Source organism: Corvus brachyrhynchos, unplaced genomic scaffold (assembly GCF_000691975.1).
Source record: "Corvus brachyrhynchos isolate BGI_N302 unplaced genomic scaffold, ASM69197v1 scaffold97, whole genome shotgun sequence".
Lineage (NCBI taxonomy): Eukaryota > Metazoa > Chordata > Aves > Passeriformes > Corvidae > Corvus > Corvus brachyrhynchos.
The window spans coordinates 6,054,829-6,077,723 of record NW_008239758.1 but is presented as its reverse complement, the minus strand read 5'-3'; the positions used below and the strand labels follow the sequence as shown (position 1 = coordinate 6,077,723).

Sequence of the window (22,895 nt, the reverse complement as noted above, 5' to 3'; positions counted from 1 at the left end):
CCTGCTTTGGGCAGCTTCCAAAGGATTGGGGCACACCATGATGGAGAGAAGGTTTAACACAATGAGAAAATAGGGTTACAGACAGGGTGAATATGCTGGGAGGTTATTTTTCACTGCAGAGAGATGCTGAGGACATGTTTGCTTGTTTGTTGATACATCCTTCAGAGAGAATCATTGGTATGTCCATGACCAGCAGTGGTCTCCAGCCTCAGCTTTTTCCTCCTTTTCCTGTGATGCATTTAACCCTCTCCCCCCCACTTCCAGTTTCCCCCTGGCAAGGCTGCAACAAATTTCAAGAGTGAGAGGAGTAATATGAAAAAAAAGTAAATGCTCCACTTTCTTTTGTACTGCATTGCAACTGTGAGGCCTGTCAAGTGAAGGTCAAGCAGAAACCCTGAGCTGTAGTCACAGATTCCCTAAGAGGGACAGTTGTCAGTGCCCGTTCTTTCCAGCAGAAAAAATGAAAAGTTCTATTTTGATCCAGCCAGCAGAATACACAGAGAGTGAGTGACCTGCCATGCAAGCAAAATGTGAGTGAAACATCTCTAGAAATTACTTAGGGATTCTGTACTTCTCTCCATTCCCTGGAAGTGCATGTACAAGTGGATGAGAATTATGTATGGAAGAGAGATCGCCACTCATCCCCAGGTACAGTGTGTAGCTATAGTTTATCACCACAGCTACAGAGTGTGTGTTCTGAAGTGTAGCTCAGCAGGACAGCTGACTTGAGAGGTTTCTGTCCAGCTGTGATCTAGTAGGCTGACTCAGAATGAGGTGTTGACAGTAGGCACCTGAAAGAAGTGTTTTCCAGCCATGACACAAAGTTCCAGTTATGCTGACATGTAAGGAGGCACTGGGCTCCCTTCCCTTCTTCTTCTCCTTCTCCTTCTCCTTCTCCTTCTCCTTCTCCTTCTCCTTCTCCTTCTCCTTCTCCTTCTCCTTCTCCTTCTCCTTCTCCTTCTCCTTCTCCTTCTCCTTCTCCTTCTCCTTCTCCTTCTCCTCACATTAAGTCAGCAAAAACCCCACAATTATTTTACAGGGAACTAAATCTTGCTTGCTTTCCAAAAGTGAGCAAATAAAAAAATGTACACACATAGAAAAGGAGAACTAATTAAGCTTGTCATATCTGAGTAAATATGCAAATTAAAAATCAAAACAAAGAAATTCTATTTATCACATCATGAAGTTGCAAATTGCTGCTGTGGCTCCCATCAGCTGGAATAGATGGGGGCTACAAGGCCATAGGTTTTGAAGATCAACCAAATGTGCACGTTTTATTGTGATAGCTGGGGGACTGTTGGCTGTAGAATATATTACCAGCCTTCCCCCCTCTCTTCTGCACTGTGCTCATGTTCAGTGGTATTCACAGTCTATATTTGTCTTGGAGTTCTATAATGTAGTGTCATTGGTTTTCCTCTTTGTTTACCTTCTGTAAGACAACATCATTATTCTTTGATAAATGTTTCATGTCTCCTGGGTAGGTGTTGTGTCTTTTTTTTTTTTTTGGCTATGGCTAGAAAACAATAGTTTACATGTTAGCATTCCTGTTCCTTACCATGTTTCACCATTTGCATGGAAGGAGCTGGTCTCTGTGATGTGGAGAACCACATGCAAGGACTGGCACTTGGTTGGTGGCACTGGCTGGCTCCTCCATGTGCCACATGCTCCCACCTCTCCCCTTTCAGAAGAACCTGCTGCTTGGAACCAGCCCTGTTGTGTTGCTTTGTAATGTGTTTTAAATCTTCCTGCAGCAGAAAGTGAATTTTTGGGATGTAAAGTTCCATATAGTACAGAGGTGAAACTGGTTTGCAGAGTTTGTTAGTGTGATAAAGAGCTTCTCAACTTTTAAGTCAGCAGTGTGACTGCAGCCTGTGTTGGCAGCAGGGGGAGGTTGGTACCATCTATTTGCTGTTTGGTAGCTCACTGTGAGACTTGTGGTGGTGGCTCTGGTCCAGTGGGTGTCAGTCCAGGCTGGAGAAACCCTTACTAAGATCAGTGCTAACTGCTGATCAGTGCTGATCCCTGTCATAGCAAAGGACCAAAGGGCAAAGCTAATGAGGAAGAAAGTCTTTCCTGACCTCCAAGCAGGGTCTAAGCCCATCCTCACTTGTGGGGAACCTCTTCCTGCGGCACACCTGCCCCAGTATTGAGCTATCGTGGTCTTGGTGTTTTGTGTGCTGTGCAGGCAGACAACAAGGGAGAGCTTTGGAAGTCCATTACACAGGTTTTATGAATAAATGCTTGCTTCCTAAAGAATATCCCTGCAGTCTTCAATGTAAAGAAATGGCAGTTTTGTACATTTCTTGTCTTTCATTCTCTGTTGTCTTCCAGATTTCCCTTCATTAGCAAACTGGTTTTGCAGTAGGAGGCATTTTCCCCTTTTTGTCAGAAAGGCAGTCTTGAAATCACTTAAATTATTGAAAAACTCAGAAGACCCTGTTATTTGGCTTCCCAGATTTAAACAATAATAGGGACCCTTTTTTCCCCTAATTATCCTGTTAACGCAAATGTTTGACCTTTGGTTCCTAGGCTGCAAAATGTTCCATCTGTAAAATATCAGTGAGCTGGGAGACAGCTCTGTTCTCTCCCAATGGCATTAGCAGCTCCTTCAAAATATACAAGTACAATATTGAAAGTAGGTATGCTTTGGTTCTTTTTGATTGCAAATCTGCAAAAGCAAGGCTTATAAATGAAAATTCCGGTTCCCCTGGGTTTAGTCAGCTTTGAACATTATCATAGGTACTCAGTATCATGGTAATTCATGCCATGCCTGCATATGAAAAATAAAAGAAGAAATCAAACCCACTGGTCAGACTCAGCTGGGACCACTGCTGTTGCTATTTGTGCTGGGAGGACTGTCCTGGTTTGTTTGTTTTGTTTCATGTCACATCCTCATTTTCAGTATGAGTTCTTCCTGACCCAGATTTTCTAAGCAGACTGAAGTAGAGCCAGAAACTGTAAAAGTGCATAATTATTCTTTTATTTATTTTTAAGCTGCACAGCTCTATTAAGCTTTCAGAAAATCCTTTATACCCAGCCTTTGAAGTAAACTAAGCCAGAGATCAGCCTGAGAAGGAGATGTGGGTTTACACTGCTTGTTTCTGCTGCAGAGCAGTCTGTATGCAGTTAAGATCTGGAGTTTCAGACCCAGGAAAATCTTAACACCTTTCTTGGAGTGCAGAAGAGGGGAGGGATCAATATATCCAAAAGCAATACTTTACACCTTTGGTATGTTCTGAAACCTCACTTGCTGGCACTGCTGTGAAACAGCTGAAAGCTGGAAGATTATTCTGGTTACTGACATGTAAGTGAGCAGACCACACATTAAAGCTGTGTATGTTCCATCTGCCAAGCCATTCATTCTTCCCAGCTCAGGATAAATTAGAAACTCTGGCCCAGAGGTGGAATATTATTATTCCTTTCCCAGTCCCTCAAAGCAATACATTCCCCTGCTCTGAGTCTGATTGAAAACATTGACCTGGAGGTGAAAAACACAGTATCTGCTCCCCTGATTCATCCAGGCTCTGACCCAGACAACACGGAAATCACAGGCTTCTTTCTGGTGTCAAAGGATTATCCAGTTGCCCTTGTGGGCTGGAGGCCAGATGGGAAGTGGGCAGCTTGGGAGGAGAAGGACCCCCAGAGCTATGGTCTAATGGTCACTGTTCTGCCATAAATACTGCATCAGGCAAACCTCATGCAGTGTGCATTGAAAGTGGGCATGTGAGGAAATCCCCTGTGACCATTCCTTTGAGTAAATGCAGGAGGCCAAGGTGGGGTAACCTGCTTTTCTGAGAGCCAGATGACATGGCTGTGACATCCACTTAGAGTCTTTCCTCGGCCATTCAGGCCTGACTCTGAATTTGGCCCTTCCCCAGGAATTCACGCTATCAAAGCCTTTCCATGTTCTTCCCAAAATACAGCCACTTCTGGTGCTTCTGCCCTCCTGAGCCAGTGTGCTTGAAGATCCAAGAGGCTCAGTTTTTTGTTTGTGCTGCCTTTTGTTAGCAGTGCTCTGAGCTTGCACAGAACAGGAGGAAAAGATGCCAAAGCACTTCAACCACCTGGATTAATTAGGTCTTACACTAAATGTGGAACTACAGTGAGAGAGATGATGATTAAACTAGCAACCTTCTGGAAACTGAATACCTTCTTCTCTGCTATAATTCAGCTTCTGTAACCTCGTAAGTGCCTCAAGGCAAGAATGGTGTTGTCTGTATGTAAAGCACTGTTTCTGTATAAGCAATAGCAGTAATAATGATGGGAATAATAATGCTTTACTCCTGAGAGGTCAGTAAGTATCACTCTTCATTTTATCACTCTCATTGTTGAGACAGACACAGAGACCCACCTGAGTTTGCTGAGTGCCACCTCGTCCCTTATTAACAGAGTCAAGGTTGAACCCAGAAAAAGCATTTCCCTGTTGCTTGCTCTTCCCCTGAGAACACCCCCTCCTTTGGTGACGTCCAGTCTCTCTTGTGGTTTTTCTGCAGAAGGTGCAGCAACAGCAGCCTGGAGTCTGATGACGAACCTCCTTGTGCAGAAGAGATTGATTATGACACTGCCAGTAGCTCTGACGGAGAAGAGGAATTCTCGGAGCTAGACCAAGAGATCCAGGAGTGCCTCTCGTGGGTGGAAGGCGAGACAGAAGATGAGGGAGCAACCACAGGACAGACATGCAGCTCCAGGGCTCTGAGGGGACTCTACATTTCCAGCCAGCCAGCACCCAACAGTTCAGCTCTTCCTCTGGGTTCAACAGCACTCGGGCTGTACAGTGGGTTTGAGGGCAGTCCTGTGTGAACCAGGCTGTGACTTGCAGAGCAGCAAGAGAATGTGTCACTGCTCATGTTTGCCTGTTTGCCAGCTTCAGCACCCTTCCCAGATGTGTTGCTCCGGTTCTGAATGGAAAGATGACTGTATGTTTTTGTAATTTGAATACATACATCTGCTGACAATGACTCCTTACGCTTTGTACACAAGGCAGAGCAAGAGGCCACTGGCCCGGGTGGTACTATGTGAGATCATCCATTCCTGAACATAATCCCCAGTTTCATGGCTGCCTCTAGTACATGATTTCATACAGACTGACTTAAGGAATAGTATTTTGAGACCAAGGTATCAGAGATGTTTCTCTTTTTCCAACTTTAGGCAGCCTTTTCCTGGAGAAGTGACAGTAATCGATGCCTTTCACCAGAGCTCTCTGTTGCCTTTCATTTCTCTTGAGCTGTAGAGCATGTCACTGATTTCTGTCTGGTCAGAATTTTTGCAGTGCATTCAACAGGTTGGGTCAGACTTTGCATGTTTCTGAGCTGGTTGTATCTCAGGAACAGTGTGGGAAATCCAGTGTCCCACACTAAGAACAGCAGTGACAATACATAGTGATCCTCTGGAAACCTGAGTTAAATTCACCAATAGATTAGTGATGGTGGCAATACCCAGGAGTGAATTTAGCCCGAGCATCAGTTAAAACATTTCCTTTAATCCCCAAATGGAGAAAAATTAGATTTCTCCTAAAATTGTCTCCCAGCTCCTGAGAATCCAGCACAGACTGAGAATCCACACATGTGCCCTATATCCCTAAAGCATGAAGTCACTTCATGTCACACTTCACGTTGCCTGATCTTCCCATGTGTCTTAGACTCTGCTGCTGCAAATGGGGAATTGCCCTGAATCCAAATGGAACTAATTGTGTGATGCAAGAGGCTCCCAACTCTTCCACTGCTTTGTGAGGCTCAAGGACAAGGATGAATGTACAGTGTGTTGTAGCATTACAGCCTGCAGGGACTCCAGTGATTACCAGTGACCGTTATTATTAATACTAATGCTTGGTTAAAAGCACCATGTCATCTTCCTGGTTTTATGCTGGCTGTGAAGAGAATTCCTAGTGCAGAACAAGAAACACTCTGATGTGTTTCTGAACACCTTTCCTCAGACTACCTAGACAATATTTTCCAGCAGGAGGTTGCTCTTTAGATAAAAATCTTCTTCCTGTCCTGCTTGGCTTTCAGTACCCATGTATTTTAAAGTCTTCACTAGCACATAAGAGTTCCCTGAGTCTCTATCTCTCTATGATGCTGCTCAAAAGACAGGCAGCTTGGGTCCTTAGAAGCTGAGCTTCTTAGCCCAAACTAATTCATTAGGCGTGGTGTGTGCCTCTGTACAGATGTCCTTTTCTGCTTGGTTTAGCGTGCAGCTTGTTGCACACAATACTGAATTTTAATAAAAGGGTGGCTCACAGGAAGGGACACAAAAGAGGTGAAACAGGTGTTGCCATTATAATAGTTTGTATAATACTGCTTCAAAGCTTATTAATAAAGAAACAATATATGTGCATAATTAACTTAAAAATCCAACATTTCTAGGCATGACAAAAACTTGACAGTGTGCTAGGTCCTGACTGCAGCATACAAAAGCCATGCTGTGGGATGTTCAGCATTCAGCACATCCCCAGAACACGGAGTAAAAACTACTGTTGTACATATCTGTGTCTGCAAATGTGCATATTTGCACCCACTCTGCTTTCTGTACCAACACTGCCACGACAGTAGCTGAAGGGCACTTACCAAGGTTTGCCAGTGGTAAACCCTATTGCAAAGAAAAAGAAATCTTAAATCAGCATTTTCCTTAAAGACATACCAATATTTTGGCCATAATATTTGGCTTTCTAGCTGCTTCATTCTGAATTTTTTAAGATGGGGGAATTCAGTTCAGTGGGAAAATTCTGCCCTGGTGACTAAACTGTGCGAGAGTTGTCATAATGTAATAAAAGCAGAGGTGTATCTTCCCTGTGTGTTTGGAGCCAAATGTGTACGAGCAGCACCACCATTTCAGAGATCCCTGTGCTAGGAGCTGCAGGAGGCGGGGAGATGGCAAAGGCCCTTAGGGGGTTTTCAGTGTCTGGGATTTAAATGCAGCAGCTAAGCTGGGAGCAAAATGTCCCTGCACACTGAGCACACCTGTATAAATGCTGCTGTGTGGTATGAAACACCTGGTCAATCTCTTCTCCCACAGCATTCCACACCTGTGCCAAACAACTTGTCAGCAAGTAGCGAGAGTGCTTCAGAAGGCAGTGGCCAGGAGAACCCTCCAGCCCAAGGGTGGTCAGCCTGCTGCTGAGAAGGTGCAGCGGGACAGGTGGGTGACCAACCACTTGGGGATGGCACCTGGATAACTTCAGGAGAAGCAGTTTTGTGGGCTGCCTCCTTTTTTCCTAGGTACTTCTACAGGGAGCAGATGCTCCTCTTCTTTTGACAGACCTCTAGAGGTCAGGAGAATGCCTCCATGTGCACTGCGCGCTCCACACTATTAAAATTCTCCCTGAGTCATGGTAATTAAGCAGAGCTAGGCGCTGCACAGAGGAACGGAAGTGCATTGACTTTAATAAAACAGAGTGTAAAACAACTTTAGATTAACTCCAGCCTTGTTTATTCTTGCACACTTGTAATTCTGGTTTGGTATCCCCCAGTGAATGGAGCCGTTGTCCCCTGCGCCGGGGCCCGTCACCTCACTTCAGCCTGCTAAGTGCTGAGCAGTGAGAGCAGCGCCTTTTCTTGCTGTCGCTAGCTAATCCCAAAGAATTTGGAAGCTGCCGATGGAGAAAGGGCGGGAGGGAGGAGAGGCAAGTCGCCCTGCTCCCCACCGTTTTGTCGTTCCTCAAGAGTCAGCAAGGCTGTCAGGTTGAGACTCAAGCCAAATATTCCTGTAATGGCCAGAAGAGATGGTGTCTTAGAGGCACTAGCCTGGTTCCCACTGCTGCAGCAGTTTTGGGCTCCTGCCAGGCACCTTAACTTTTTTCACTGATGCCTTTTGTCTCACTGACTCTCTTAGAGGCTGTGCTCTCCTTCCTCCCCTCACCAGTTTACATGACGTGGGTGGAAGATGCTGTGAGGAGCCCTGCACTACACTGCACCCTCTGTCTCAGCCCCTCACCAACTCTTGGGTCTCCCGGCCACAATAGCCCTTTCCTGTCAGAGATGATCCCAGGGGTGCCTTGCCAGTGTCTAGTGAAATACATGTGAGTGTAAACCTCTGGGCTAAGAAAATAAATAATTAAACAATAAAAAGAAAAAGAATCAAGTCAGCAAACTGAAGGAAGAACAAAATCTAATTAGTTTTATCTGCTGTTTGTTATGAGGCTGTCAGAGTGCTCTATCCCCTAGTTTTACAGCACTCTGGAAAATAACAGTGATAATAATAATAATAAACAACCGTGCACTGGGCTGTTTTTGAAGCAGGCAGGAAGCAGATTAAGGAGGGGGAAAGACAACACCCCTGCTCCTCCACTGCTTCTCTCCTGCTGCCAAAGAGCAGAGATGTGGGTGACAGAGCTATCTCCTGTCTTATCTGTCCTTGGACAAGATCCACTGCCCCTATCCATCCCTTAGAGATGCAAAGCCCAAGTCAGAGACTGTTTGGCAGCAATTTGCAACACTCATATTACATTTCTTTCTTTGCCACAGATCTCTTATGTGCTCTTGACCAATTTGTTTGTGCTCCCAGTCTCTGTTCCATTGTGAGATACAAATGGCAAATACAGTAGTGAAGGTGTGTGGTTTTGGAAGAAGGAGGGGGGGAAAATGGGATGTAAACTGCCCAGGTGTTTGCTCTATACTGATTTCAGCTGATGAGAGGGGAGCTGGAATTACTCTGTGCAGGAGTGCGGTGGTAGTTTCCATCACTGCTTCCCACTTCAATGATGTGCAGTGATGATTTGTTAGGACATTTCTCTTTAAGCTGTGCTGGATAATATTAAAAGCCTCTCCTGGCAGGTTGTTATCAGCCTATCCTGTCCCATGGCCTGGTCCTTGCAGTGTGGAAATTTTCACTCTTGTTTTAGGGAGAGCAGGATTTGACCCTCTGTTTGAGAACACTTGTATGGTTTTCCAGGCAGAGGGCTGGAGACAAGGCTACAGTTGGAGATAATATGCAAAATCTTGGAGAACTAAAAACCCTGTCCATGTAGTTGCATTGGGAAAAGATGAAGGACAAGGCTAAAGAAACAAGGTATAAATCAGAGAGGAAGGAGAGGACTCAGCGCAGGCAGAGGAATGAAGAGAGCAGGAGGGAATTGGAGTAGGGAGCATTTGGGGGAGACACAGGCAGAGAAATGGGAGAATTGTTCCTATTTGTGCATCCTCTTCCGTCCCCAGAGAATGTGTCAGTATTAGTGCTACCAAGAAACAACCCTCTTTACTGTAGAATAAATCTGCCACTGTATTCCCCACTCCATAAACGGCAGCCAAGTCCGTATCCTCAGCGCTGCATTGTGTGCTCGGCTCTGGGGTCTGTGAGTGCTTTTCATGACGGTTGAGCCTCTATCATTCCTGGCCTTGGGCTTCCTCTCCAGGCACTCACATCCTCAGACAGGTCCTGGAAGATCCATGGCATATTATTGTTGATGGAGCAGTTTGTGGCTACTTTCTTCATCTTTTCTTTTTCCTGTTCCTTTTATTTCACTTTTAATAAGTGATCGAATGGGAGGGAGTGAGAGAGAAAGGAGAATGCAGAAGGAAGTGCCCTGATCTCAGTCTAGCAAGATCTCCAGAAAGATGGCAAGGCAGCTATTTTAGCATCAGGGGCTTTTTTAGCCTTTAATTAAGCTGCTTGTAGCTCATGCATGGACCAGTGAGAGGGAAGACAAATCTACCACTAGAAACAGTCATCAGTTGGATGCTCTGGCAATAACTCCCGTGTCAGTAAACTGCCATAGCCTTTGGCTAACTGAGCTCTGGGCACTGAGGGGCTGGCTCCTCACCAGCTGATGTAATTGCAATCACAACCCTGTTGTTTGCCCCCTTGCTCCTCAAGGCCTGACTGACGGCTTTCCCTGAATGGTTTCCAGTGTGTGCTCTGGCAGCTCCTGCCTTTGCCTCGGCATTTCCATAAAAAGTCATTTCGCTTTTCTGTGTTTGTTTCCCAGTCTGTGAAGTGGGGTTATTAATATTTATTTTCAGTGAAAGGGGTCACAGCGAGGTTTAAATCTCCAGTGTTTACAACACAATTTGATATCCTTAGAGAAGGCAAACAGGAAGAATTAATTGCTGCTTCCTTCATATATCTGCCATCACTGAAATAAAAATCCTGCCCATTACTGGGATCACTGCTACCTCCTTTCCAGGGGCCACTGTGTTTCCTTTGGTCTCTGTGGAAGGTGGCACAGGTGGGGCAGACAAATCCTTGAGGTGAAAGCACGGACAGTGTTGACAAAAAGACTGGATTTTTTACAGCACAGCAGTCTTCCAAGAACCAGGCAGCATGCTGGTTAGTGAGTTGGGAAAATGGGAAATTTAATAGAGGTGAAAATGAGGCACTTGGGAGAAGAATGGAGCAATCTGGTAAACATCTGAAATGTCTCTGCCCAAGGGCTAGGAGTGTAAGGGCTAAACAGGAAGAATATAAAGCCTTAGTACATATACCAAGCTATGAGTTAATCAGCTTCCCAGACACATGGAAAAGACAAAGTAGGAACAGCAGAAGAAGGATTAATTGGCTGTGAAACATCAGGGAATTGGTAGGTTGAGTCAAGGAAAAAGGAATACAGGCCAGCAAGCACTGACTTAGAGATTAGAGCAGAGGTGCAATGACGAGATCTCCAAAGGTAGGGAGAAGAACAGAACAAAAGGAAAACACTAAAAGTGTGTGAGGACCTCATTAGCACCTTAAAATGAGAAATTAATTGTATTTTAAAAGTTCAAGCAGCAGCAGAGTAGGAATGAGAAGAGAATGATACCAAAGGATGTGTGGATGAAATCAGAAGGGTCCTGGCAAAGAATGAACTAGAAGTGGCTGCAAACACACAAGGGAAGAAAAAGAAATCCTATAAATATGCTATAAATATACTAGAAGGAATAAAAGTGCGCACTGTGTACCAGAGAAGGAGAGCACGTGCAAAGGGTTGGAGTCGTCACTGCCGTTTTGACTCCCCTTATCACCAAAACAGTTGGTGCTGGATAAATGCAGCAGAAGTCTCACTGACTGGGGAATGGGAATGGGCCAGAGCAAAGGGGTGTAAATTGAGGAACCCTTACGCTGAGTGAGTGAACTCAAACTGCTTGACCGGAAGGAATTCCCCTGCAGGTTGTCCAAGGAAAACAGTCTGTGAACAGTTAGGAATGGACTTCAAGAACTTCTCCTGCATCAAGAGGGTTCTTTAGAGTTGAAAAGGGCAAATAGCGTACTTGTTTGTGTAGATAGAAATAAAAAAGAAGAGACAGGAAATTTAAATCAGCCAGTTAAGCTGAGTGACTACAGAAAAACCTCAACAAATTATGAAACAAACAATTCATTAGCTGCTATAGGATAAGAAGGTGGTAAAAGAGAATCAACATGGATTTGTCAAGCTGATCTAATTCCTTTCTTTTATTGCCTAATTGGCTTAGAGGATAACATATGTCTTTGCTTTAGGAAAGCTTTGAATACTTTCTTTTCATAAAGAGTGAAAGAAACATGGTTTATATGAAGTAATTGTAAGGAAGGTGCACATTAGCTGAGGAATTACTTATGAGAGACAGGTTTCATCTCCACAAACTTTAGCTTCCTAGAAGTTAGGCATCTGGAGTAGAGATGACTGAAAGGGGACCTTGTTGATGTCTATCAATATCTGAAGGGAGGGTGTCAAGGAGATGGAGCCAGGCTCTTCTTCGTGGTGCCAAGAAATAGCATGAGAGGCAGAAACCGGAACACACAAAGTTCCATCTGGACATGAGGAAGAACTTCTTTCCTGTGAGGGTGAGTGAGCAATGGAACAGTTTGTACAGAGAGGTTGTGAAGTCTCCTTCCCTGGAGATATTCAAAAGCCCTCTGGACACAATGCTGAATGATGCTCTTTTGAGGACCCTGCTTGAGCAGGGAGGTTGGATCAGATGACCTCCAGTGGTTCCTTCCAACCTTACCCATTCTGTGATTCAGTGATCTAGCCTAAATTATCCTCTACAAGGTAAATGTAGAGAAACAGGCACCCCCACAGGATCTACATCCTAAGATATTGGGAAAGGATCATTTTTTAAGATATTTCCTTGTCTTGTTAACTTCTGAGTGAAGTTAAACTACCAGATCAGAGAGGACTCCTAGCTTTAAACCCACCCCAAGAAGAAATCCCACAGTCATGCTTGCAGGGCATTATTTTACTTAACTGAGAAAATGCAATGGAAAATCCATTTGCTTTTTTCAGAAAATCCCATCTATTTCTGTTGAAGCTCAGCTCCATGTTCACACACTTCTATTTATGTTGTCACACCTGCCAACCCCACCTGCAGCCTCTCCAGCACAGGGCTCTGCTTCAGAGTTGCCCACACTCAGCTCTGTAACCCCATCCTTTGCTCTGGCAGTCTCAGTCCCCCAGAGCTGAACACAAGGAATACTGGTGATCTGGGGGGCTGCATCCCAGAGGGAACTGGGATCAGCGCAGGCACTCTCACTGGTGGCTGATGTCCAGGTAGATGCCAAGAGCCCTGGAGCAGGGAGCTCACACTGAAGCCACTGTGCCAGATGGCCTGAGTGCTCTCAGTTGTAAGAGCTGCTTTGTACATTTTAGCTTTACTGATGCGGAGAGAACATTTTGAACTGTCTAAGCCTTCTAACCTTGTATCATTGGCACACGAACAGCAGCAGCACACTGTTGAACATAATAACAAGAGGGAAATAAGAGCTGTGGAATTAAATAAGAATTTAAATCTTAGGGTTTGCAGCTCAGAGCTAGAAGCTTTAGCTGTGTTATTTCCAGGAATTGGTTGAGTCATGTTTGAGAATAATGGATAAGATTAATTCCTTCGTGACTATGGCTGAATAAATTATTTGCCAATAATGATTTGACTTCTTCTAGCTGCTTTTTCTAATGTCTATGATGCAAAAAAAATTTAGTGTGTCCTGGATGTGTGTGCTGGGTGTGATGCACTGGTCCTTGGTATCTGGCAGTGAATTTATTCCCCAAAGACGGTTTTCAATGGGATTTACCTCAGAGCAACTGAATGAGGGATTTGATCTGTCATATTCAGAATGATTCATTTTTCACCTCATCAAGTAGGAAGAGAGAAGATAGAAGAGAGAGGGAAAGTTATTTCACTCTGCACAGCAACCCCTTTTCTTCAAAGCCTGAGCTGCCACAGAGCCATGAGCAGGGCCCATGGAGGGACATGACAAATGTTGCTTGGCAACTCCACACCACTGATGGGAAGAGCTCTGCAGGCTGAGCATCGCAGAGGGACCGAGGGAGAGTGAGACAGAGGCACACCAGGATGCTTGTTTGTGTCTGGCCCTGTTAGAAATGACAGCACTCACACCCTGGTAATTGTTGTAGATGACAGACAACAAAGTATATTCTGTTGGGTGGGAGAGTAATTGCAGGTCATAAATGGTGAAGTGTCCCCTGCCCGCTCCCCATGCACAAAGAGACTTTGGACCTATTAACATCCTGAAGGTCACTGAATTGTTCCTGGTTTAGCTAGCTGTGAGCAAACCTTAAAATGGCTCAGAGGCACTGCTGCTTGGTTAAACACCTGCAGGGAACAAAAAAAAGCCTATTGTCCTTTGCAGCATTGCACAAGTGTCAGGGGGTAGTGGTGGTGCAGCCCTGAGAGTCTGAGGGTGCCAGAGAAACCAAATTTGCAAGGAGGCTGGTTGTTAAAATTGGACAGCAGAGTTTTCAGACACAGTGTTCCTTCATCAAGTTTTGTCACTATTGAAGGATCATAAATTACATGAAACTAGATTGGTCTTGCAAAGCAAATCCCCTGTGGCTCGTATGTTAGCACACTCTGCCAAGCTCTGAGCTGCCTTCAGCTGCAGCTCCAGACACACCTCCCTTTCTATACCTACACAGAGAGCACTGTTTGGTTTGTCAGGCCTAATGCTGGCACAAGGATCAAGAGATCCTTAGCAAACCTCCTAGGGACTTTAGTAGAAATGGGATTTTGGGTGCAAAGAAATATTCTGTTTGAAGCTGGAAGTTCTGCTTCCCGCAATATGATTCTGGGGAGAATAAAGTGCTCACTTTACTCTGACTTCGTGCAGTATTAGACTTCTCAGCAAGCCCTAAAATTCTGGACCGAGAAGGGATGTTTGCAGGGAGCTGGCTTCTCCTAACAGCCTGCAATTGCAACAATCCAAGAGCTTTGTTTATGGAAAGTGCCCAGAGTGTAGTAACACTGCAGGTGTTATCAAAAATCACTACATGCTTTTGAAAGTTTTGAGCAACCTGTGTAGACAGCACATGTGAAATATCCTCTGTTGTTCAGCGTTAGAGGGGTTTTTTTTGAGTAGCATAATTTCTTGGCTGTTTCTAAGTAAAAGAAGCTAACAATTTCTAATGTGTATTAAAAATTAGATTTTTTTCTGTTTTAAATTGTCTGCTGCACCTTACCACCTGCCGGAATATACCTCATTTTTGGAAGGGTTGTTTATTTTTTCTCTCTGAGTTGCAGCTCTTCTACCCAAATATGATGTCTCCTTGTTGCTTAGGCACAGGCTCTGGTAGGTTGAGCCGTTTAATCCAGGTGTGACTCCTTCTGGCCTTCATTTTTTCATGCTGTTATGGAAATTTAGCTGAATCACAGGCTACTGCTACTTGTGGCTGCATGTGATACTGCCTTAAAAACCCATGGAAAATTTCAGCTTCTGACTACAACTAAATATACCAGTATTTGTCTTCATTTTATGTAAATAAGTGAGTGTTTCATGAATTATTCTTTCTGTTTTCCCTTTTTTTTTTTTTTTTTTTTAATTTGAGGCTTTGTCTCTGTAAACCTTTTTCCTTATTTCTCTGTCTCTTCTTTTAGACTAATGGAAACAATTGCATGTTGCTTCCTGAGGACAGTTCCTTCATCCTGTGGCACACTCAGCCTTATTCTGATCATCCTCAGGTTTTGTGCTGCTCTACTTCCTTTCCCTTTTTCCATTTTCCCCCTTTCCCTTCACAAAGATGTACCGGGGAACAAAGACCCCAGTGCCTGCACCCCAGAAAAGCTTTTGTCTGGTCTCCTGTGTGGAACACTTGCCTCACTGATTGCAGGGGGGCCTTTGGTCCTGCCTGAGCAGCAGACAAGGATCTCTCCATTGTATGGAGGGCAGGGATTACAGACAAGCATCTTTCTTAGACGTTTGAGGTCACACTTACCCTCTCTCACACACGTCTGTATCTCTATAGCAGAGCCACTCCATAGATCTGTATCCCTGACGGCTCCACTCGGATCTACCCAGGCAGGTGCCCCAGTGCCCTGTGATTGCCAGCCTGCTGCTGATTCAGCTGGCTTTCAGCTTCGAGTTCACATCCTACATGCAGAATTCATAGACACCAGCCAGAGGAAGCTGGGATTTAGATTTCAGACATGTTTCCAATTCCTTTGGTTTCCTGTAGCTTCTCCCCTCGAGGCGTTTCTCCTGAAGCACCCGCTCACTCTTGCTTTCCTTTCGCTGGTGCTCAAAGGAAGTGCAGAAAGAAGGCAGCCAAGGAAGCCACAGCTTCTTCTTGCCAGCCTGCCTTGCCAACACCTCTGGGGGCAGGGGGCCAGCTCCTGCATGGCAGAGTTATAATACCTTTAAAAAAATTAATTACCTTTGATTAAAATGTAAGGGTCCCATCTTTTTGTTGTCATTAATGTGGGCTGCAGGCTATGGGCCTTTGAAGTGTTTCCTTTTGGCTCATCTCCACATTCTTTCTTTTTTCCCCTCATTTTTCCTTTTCTTTTCTTTTTTTTTTTTTTTCTATTTCAATTCTCTCAATTATGTGCCTTTTCCAGCTCAGGGTGAGATTTGCTAATTTTCTCATGCTCGCAAAAACCTGGCTGGCACATTCCAGCTCCCTGGCAGCCTCTACATGGGCAGCCAGTCACAGGAGCAAGCAAACAGGCAGCACATCTCTCTTATGGGCTGCCTTGGCCCTGCTCGGTTGCTCCAGTGGGGAAGAGGAGGGAATTGTACACTTACCTTGCCAGAATGGCTCATCCTCTTTGCAGGAATACCACTTAGCAAGGCACGAATGAACGCTCTGCCGTGTTTAACTAAGGACATCCAGAACTATTCTATTTGTGATCTCAGGCCTTTACAGGCTGATGGACTCCTTTCCATCCCCCAGCCCTGAGGGTAGTATTTTGTTTCTCAGCCTGAGTGGAATAAAAGGACACCAGGCTGAACCTTAATGTCCCCTCAGGTATTTCCACCTGTATTAACAAGAGCTGATTGCTAGTTTGGGTGGGTCCAAAGAGGAAATAATAAGCTTTGAAACTTATTTCTCTCTCCTCTGCTCAGAGCTGTGGTCTGGGCAGTGGAAATGACTGGAATGTTCATCTCTTGGTTGCTTAGGAATTCCCAAAAGTCAAGAAAATGTGTGACATGGCTGAGTGACTTGAGCAAGGTGCTGCTACAGATCAGCTGGAGAAAATGCAGCTCCCCTGGAACAGAGCTCAGGGCCCATGGGACAATAGCGAGCACTTTCCTGTAGGCTGTCCTTCCTAGGTGTCATGCAGAGGCCAAAATTTCATTACATTCATGCAACCATCTGCCTTAACCTTTGTCATACTTAATCCCTAGCTTCTTCTCCCATAAAAGCACAAGTGAATGCCTATAAGTAGCTTCTCTTTATGCCTCTCATGAAAGACTGCCTGCATGAGGTTTCTGTCTGTCTTTAAGGAGGAAGAGGTTGCTCCAGATATGGACAATCTCTTAGCTAAGGTGCTTGCCCCAGTTACAGGTATAAATCTGACTTGAACACTTCACTGCTGGCCCAGCAAAACTGCTCAGGGAGGGAAAAAAAAACCAAACAAGAATAAAATTGAGGGTTAAAACTAAGGATTAATAGCAAGTTAACTAATGTTTTGGATTTCACTGTTGTTTAGATATACCCGTCCCCCAAGCATCCAGGGATATTTCCCCTTGATCTGCATTGACTTATGATACTAAACCATCCAAACGTTGCACCTTGCTGGGGTTTGGCTTCAGCATTGGGCTGTAGAGAATCTGGAGTGCTCCAAGCATTTTTTCCTGCCTTATCCAGGCACTCTATAGAATGCTCTCATTCTCTTCCTAGTTTCCCTTCCCCTTTTCCTCTCAAGCACAGGCATAATTCTCTTTTGCAGGAAGATACTTTCTCCCAAGCATAATCTTTGCAGTCTTCCTTTTTGGTTCTTCAGGCTGGAAGTTCCTCTTAAATAATTTTTTCCCACAGAAAAAAGAATATTAATTGGTAGAACTGATTTTAAAGTGATTGAAATGAATCCTCCAGCCTTAGATCTTCTCATGCCTCAAGGAAGAACACATCAGAGAACTCCAAAATTGTCCAGTGATGCATCTCTAGCATGTTTATCTTGGAACTGAAAGGTGAGCTTTCCATTTTTCCACGTGGCACTGCTTTAGTTGTTGCCCTGTAGCCACTGCAGAGAAGCTCATACAGATCCATGTTAATGGGGATGTTGGATCCCAGCTGGATCTGGTTTCTGGAGCACAGATATCAGCAGAGAAAAGCATGGGACAATGAGATAGTGGCAGCTCACCAAGTCCAGGAGGGGACTTGGTGCACTCTGGTACACCAGAGTCTCTGCTGCCTCTGGCAGAGCAATTCCAAATTGAGCCATCTTCTTAAGTTACTGGGGTTTAATAAGTCACTGAGCAAAGATAACTGCTGAGGACCATCATCCCCAGGTCATGTCAAGTGTGAGATAGGATGGGTGGAGGTGAAACCTCTTCTGCTAACATCTAATAACTTCTAGAGCTGTGATAATTTGCTCTGTGTCCCTAGCTTCAAAGTGACAAGACATGAACTGTCTGTATCTGGCTGGGTGCATTTGAATCCCATTCAGCCTCCTGCTCAAACCTGTGGGCCATCACGGGGCTGGGTGCTGCACTTTCCAGAAGGCCTGGGGTGAGTGTTGCCAGCAATGACGTTAAAAATCTGCCCAGCCTCAGCACAGCCCATTGGGACTCTTGGATTTTTCTTCATTGGACCTGTATCTTTTTTCTTCCAGAAATGAGACAATGATGAACATGACACTTTGGTTGCCATGGGAACACAGCATGATGTTTGTGTTAGCTGTGCTCCTTCCTGCAGCCAGAGCTACTGGCTCCAGAGGTGGCTGTAACCACCACTGGTGGCATCTGGCCGGATCTTGCCCATATGCTCTCCTAGGGGACTGGGGGGTCAGCCCCACCGGTGTTCTGAGAGGAAGATCTGAAGTGACAAGTCGTTGGAAATTAGGAAGATACATCTGACTGTTGGGTGGGAAATTGATAAGCCCTGGTTGAATCTTTTGCTGCAAAGTCTTGCTGAAGATCATGAGGGGGGTCCCCAGGGACCTAGAGACCACTAGACTGCTCCTGCATAGGGAATAGCTTGAAGTTTGTAGTGTGGGGGAAAATGGAGCCCTGAATTCTCCTTGAAACTCTGCTGTGGGGGCAGCTCTACCATCCCAGGGAGTGCGAGGGGCCACAGCATCTCTACCACACCCCTTCTTCCTGCAGGTTTTTATATATTCCTTATCCCTCTCCTGTCCACCCTTAGGGCTTTCCTGAGCCTCAGCTTGGCAATAATCAGGAAGCACTTTCATGCTGTTACAAAGCCATTTGGAGCTTTCAGAAAGACAATTTGGGAGAGACGACTCATTGTCACTGCTATTTTTCTCCTTTCACAGACCTCCCCTTAAATCCTTACCTAATATCATTTTATCAGGGACAGAAATATATTTGTAAAGCTCTTACAGAAGAAAGTTTTACTGAAGCTAAGGCAGAGGGTGAGCATGCAATCTGGCTTAAGAGACAGGTGAAAACCATTGTCAGCCTGTCTCACTAATGTGATGATTTGAATGGGAATCAGAAAGGGTGGAAGCTCTCAGGAGGAGAGAAAGGGAGCCCAGTTAAAAACAGCTGAGATGATGCTGGAGGGAAGGAAAAAAGGTGAAAATGAAGGCTGTGTTGTAGGTAATATGGATACTCTTAAGGTCTATGAGAAAGAGTGAAAAATACCACCAAGGGAATCCAGCCAGGTGGTTACAAACGATGATAAAATAGACTTTAGAGGAACAGCTTGCAGCATGGTAAGTGTTAGTCTTTAAGACCTGTCAGAAGTTTGGTAGAGAGTAGCAAAATCTGCAGAAATAGATTAGGAATGTGAAGCTTGTTGCTAGAAAAGAAAATTTCTTTTCTGACTGTCATAAATCTTTGCCTCTTCACTACTTTAGCTGCTCCCCGCATTCCCTAAGCAGGCTTAGTGTTCATACATGGCCAGAGGGTTTCAATTTGAGCTCCAAATAATAATAATAAATTCCATAAAGTGATTCCATGTGGAGAGGGGAGATAATAGTGCCTTATGTTTACACAGTATGTTCCGTGAGCCTTTGGGTCAGGCAGGCTGAGGAGCAGTTTCTCACCTGCTGTTGAAGTGCAGCATGTTCTGGGGTGACACTGCACCTGCTCTGCAGTGACTGTGCCAGGGCAGGGAGGGGGAACTGCTCAGGATGAAGCTGCTGAGTGAAAACTGGGTAAAGAAAGGAAGTGTATTTCTCCATGCTAGATTTTTAGCCAGGATGCCGAAGTTAAACACCTGGTGAATTAATAAAAAGAGCTGCTACAGCACCATGCTCCCCACAGCCATGCTGGGACATTGGAGTCTGTGTTGTTTTGTGAAGATGAGCCTGGCTCCTTCTTTACAGCTTCATCGCCACGAGTCCCAGGATTTTGCTGAAAGTGGCTCAGTTGAGTCTTGAATGGCAGCTGCTGTTTTTCCTGATGAAAAGGCTTTCCCAGATGCAAGCCAGCCCAGCCTGCCTCTACAGAGGGCTCAGTGCCTGTCCTACCCAGTTCAAGGTATGTTTCATCTGGCGCAGCAGAGCAGGAGCTGCATGATAGCTCCACTGAGAAATCCCATCCTTGATGTTAGCAGAGGATCATGTGCTTGGGAAGGGCAGAAAGAAGAGCATGTCTGTTATCACCTCCTTCCCTGTGTTTGACTTGGGATGCCTCATTCCTGTTTCCATGTGGAAAGGTCATCACAGCTTCTCTGTCCTAGGACTGGCTCTCGAGCAAGGAGCACTGGGACTTGGTTCTTGTGGATGATAAGAATCTCTCTGTTGAGAGCCAGCTCTGTTGGGGTGGGAGGACCTTGTGATGGCTGACTAGTGTAATTTCTGGTGGGAGTTATGTTATTAAAAGCATCTTTTGCTTAGAGGTTTTGGCTTACTGGAAACAAGGCTGTCTTTGTGTTTGCATCCAGTGCTAGAATCCCTGGAAAACTTGCCCTCTGCCTCTACCACCTCTGTCCATCGAAGTTCTCCTTTACTGTGCTTTACCTGACTGATACAGGATTGTCCCTGTACTGAGGCTTTTAGTTCTGCTGTTCCAAGCGTGAAGGGCCATGCTCAGCAATGTGTCGGTTTTCTGCAGGGACAGACAGATGTGTGTCTTTTCCCTTACAGTACCATTGTCTAGGTGAGCTGATTCACCACATCACCTGCTCCGACCTCTGGCTCCTCTGGTTCCATTTGCTCCCCTAGTTCAGTTGTTAGAGAAATAGACAATCATCCTGAAATCTCATTTTAGTCAAATATTTTCTCTTTTTATTTTCACCTACAAAAGTACAATGTTAATAGAACTAGCTCTGCTTGCCAGGCAGATGAGCATCACCCTGTTTACAGAGAGTTCCCTGACACAGGCGTGGGGTTTTATCCCTGCAAACCTGTGCTAGGGACATGGAGTACTCTGAAAATATAAGCTGAGGCTTTGACTTCCCATGAAGCTTTGAATTGAATCCAGGGTAAAGGACCTTGACATGCTTCCCATATTGGGACTTGTGGGAATTCCTTTTGCCTGGTTTCACAAGATTGCACAAGGGAGAGGTTCAACACTTGAAATGCATTTCCTAAGGGAGGAATCAATGGCTTTCCTTGCATCACCTTGGACCCATGCCCCCTTCTCAGGCAAAACAGCCAAGTGCTGTGTACAGGGGTCTTGGTGACAGAGCTCCAGGAAGACAAAAATCGAGGTCTGCCCCTCCTGTATTGGCAGGAGGAGGCACTGCTGTCTGTGCCTCTAAAGCAATTGAGCTGCATGTCCTGGCTGGAATCCAGCTGAACTGGGTCTAGAGCACAACCTTCAATTACATGCCCTTGGAGGTGATCTCTGGGGTGTCCTTCTGCTTGTTCACAGATGAATGTGCTGATGTGGAGCAGGAGAGGGCTTGCAATGATGTACTGGGGCCATGTCTGTGGTGGCGACTGGGGTCCGCCCTGTCTGAAAGTGGAAGGCAAGTGGTTTCAGTTTATTTTTTTTCCTGAAAGAGGATTTGGCTACATTTAGTTCCTGACTTTTTGAGGTGCTGAAGGAGCACTGGTGTGCTTTGCATAAGTAACTGAGTTGTGGAATGGACTACATTCTCCCCTGTCTCCTTTTGACCTGGTTAAACTGGTGATGGTTGAATTAAGATGGAGGAATTTGATGCTTTTGTCTTCCATCTTGATCTTTCAGGTTTTCCACCATCATCTTTTTGAATGCTTAACAAACCCAAAGCCTCCTGCTTCCCAGGGACCATCTGGCTGGGATATATCTATAAAGTCCTGTACCTCTACCAAGTTCAGGGTCATAAAATTATTCCAAACAAACCTTCCTCTAGTGATTTCAATTGGATACAACAACTACCTTCACTTCCTGCCTGAAGCTCTCTAATTGACAGTGTTGGTGGGACACCTGTTGTTCACTGAGGCTCCTTTTGGTCTCCCAGCATCAAGGCACAGCTCTTTCCCTTAGTTCTGCAAGCAACAAAGCACTCCTGCAGTCCTCTCATATGTCTCATATACTGAGTTTTCTACCTCTGAGAAAATCTCCACGTCCCCAGTGTGGGGGATATGGATATATATCATTTTCATAAGGAGTTTAGTTTACATATCCTTCAGTTGAATTTTTGCTTTTTGAAGCGATTTTCTTTTCTGTTTTGTTTTGTTTTATTTTTTCCTTTTCTGATTGCATCCCTTTGCTCCTAATCCCACCACCTGGTATGGCTCACACTGCAGAATCTCTCTGCCTCCTCGGTGTATACGCCCTTCAAATATTTGTAGACATTTATCACTTCCCCCTCTCTGCTTAGTCATCTCTCTGCCAAGCTAGACATATTTAGTTCTTCTAATCTTTCCTTGCGAGTGAGTCCCTCCAGCACTCATAATTCATTTCTCCTTGCTCTTCTTGGTATATTTTCCAGTTTGTCAGTACTTTAAGAATTTCTTATTTTGTGGTAGTTTAATATGAGCAGACATGAGGAAAAAAAATGAAGAAGGAAAGCATCCTGAGGACAGAAGGTTTTTTTGGCTCCAAGTCGCTGAGAATAGATAAGAGTGGGTAGTTCTGGGAATTCCTTCTGCAAGTTCTTGGTGGGTGTCTGGAACACAGAAGAGCTGTCCCCTCTTCTCTTCTGAATTGCTCTATTCCCCACCCCTGAAACATGTAACAAATTATATCAGCTAATATTTTCTGTGTTTGTTTCTGGAGTTCTCATCTTAACTAGAGAGACTTGGCTCAGCTTCCCATTCCCTGTGTCACTCCCAGACTAAAGGGTTCAGGCCTAGGAGTGGCTGTGGGGTGCAAGTGCTTCAGGGGTAGTGGGTGTATCTTAGCAGTGCTGAATTTCTATTTCTCAGCTTTGTTCTTCTCAAATACTGGCAGGCATGGTGCCAAAGGATCAGCAGAGAGCAGCCAGCTCCTTTTTATCTCAGGAAGATTTTTTTCCCTTCTGGACATTTGTTTCTGCTGTGTCCAAGCTATATAAAAAGGAATATAATTTCAAATGGGTCCTGTTTCTAGGAGCCCCGATGGACTTTTTTCCTTCAAATAACCAACTCAACAAATTCTTTATATAGAACCTTGTTAATTAAAGCTATACCCCAGGAGGATAGGCTGAAGATGCTGTTCAGTCTCCACCTCTCTTACTG

At 44.9% G+C, this 22,895-nt stretch overlaps 1 protein-coding gene across 1 annotated transcript in view; it reads left to right on the top strand.

Moving 5' to 3' along the window:
- Window positions 1-12,805, top strand: part of AGBL1 (ATP/GTP binding protein like 1) — a 273,439-nt gene extending 260,634 nt beyond the window's left edge. Inside the window, exon 23 of the mRNA XM_017742726.1 lies at window positions 4,494-12,805. Within this exon, the coding sequence (XP_017598215.1) occupies window positions 4,494-4,800 (307 nt within the window). The 3' untranslated portion in view covers window positions 4,801-12,805. The remainder of the gene's footprint in view (window positions 1-4,493) is intronic.
- The last annotated feature ends 10,090 nt before the right edge of the window (window positions 12,806-22,895 follow it).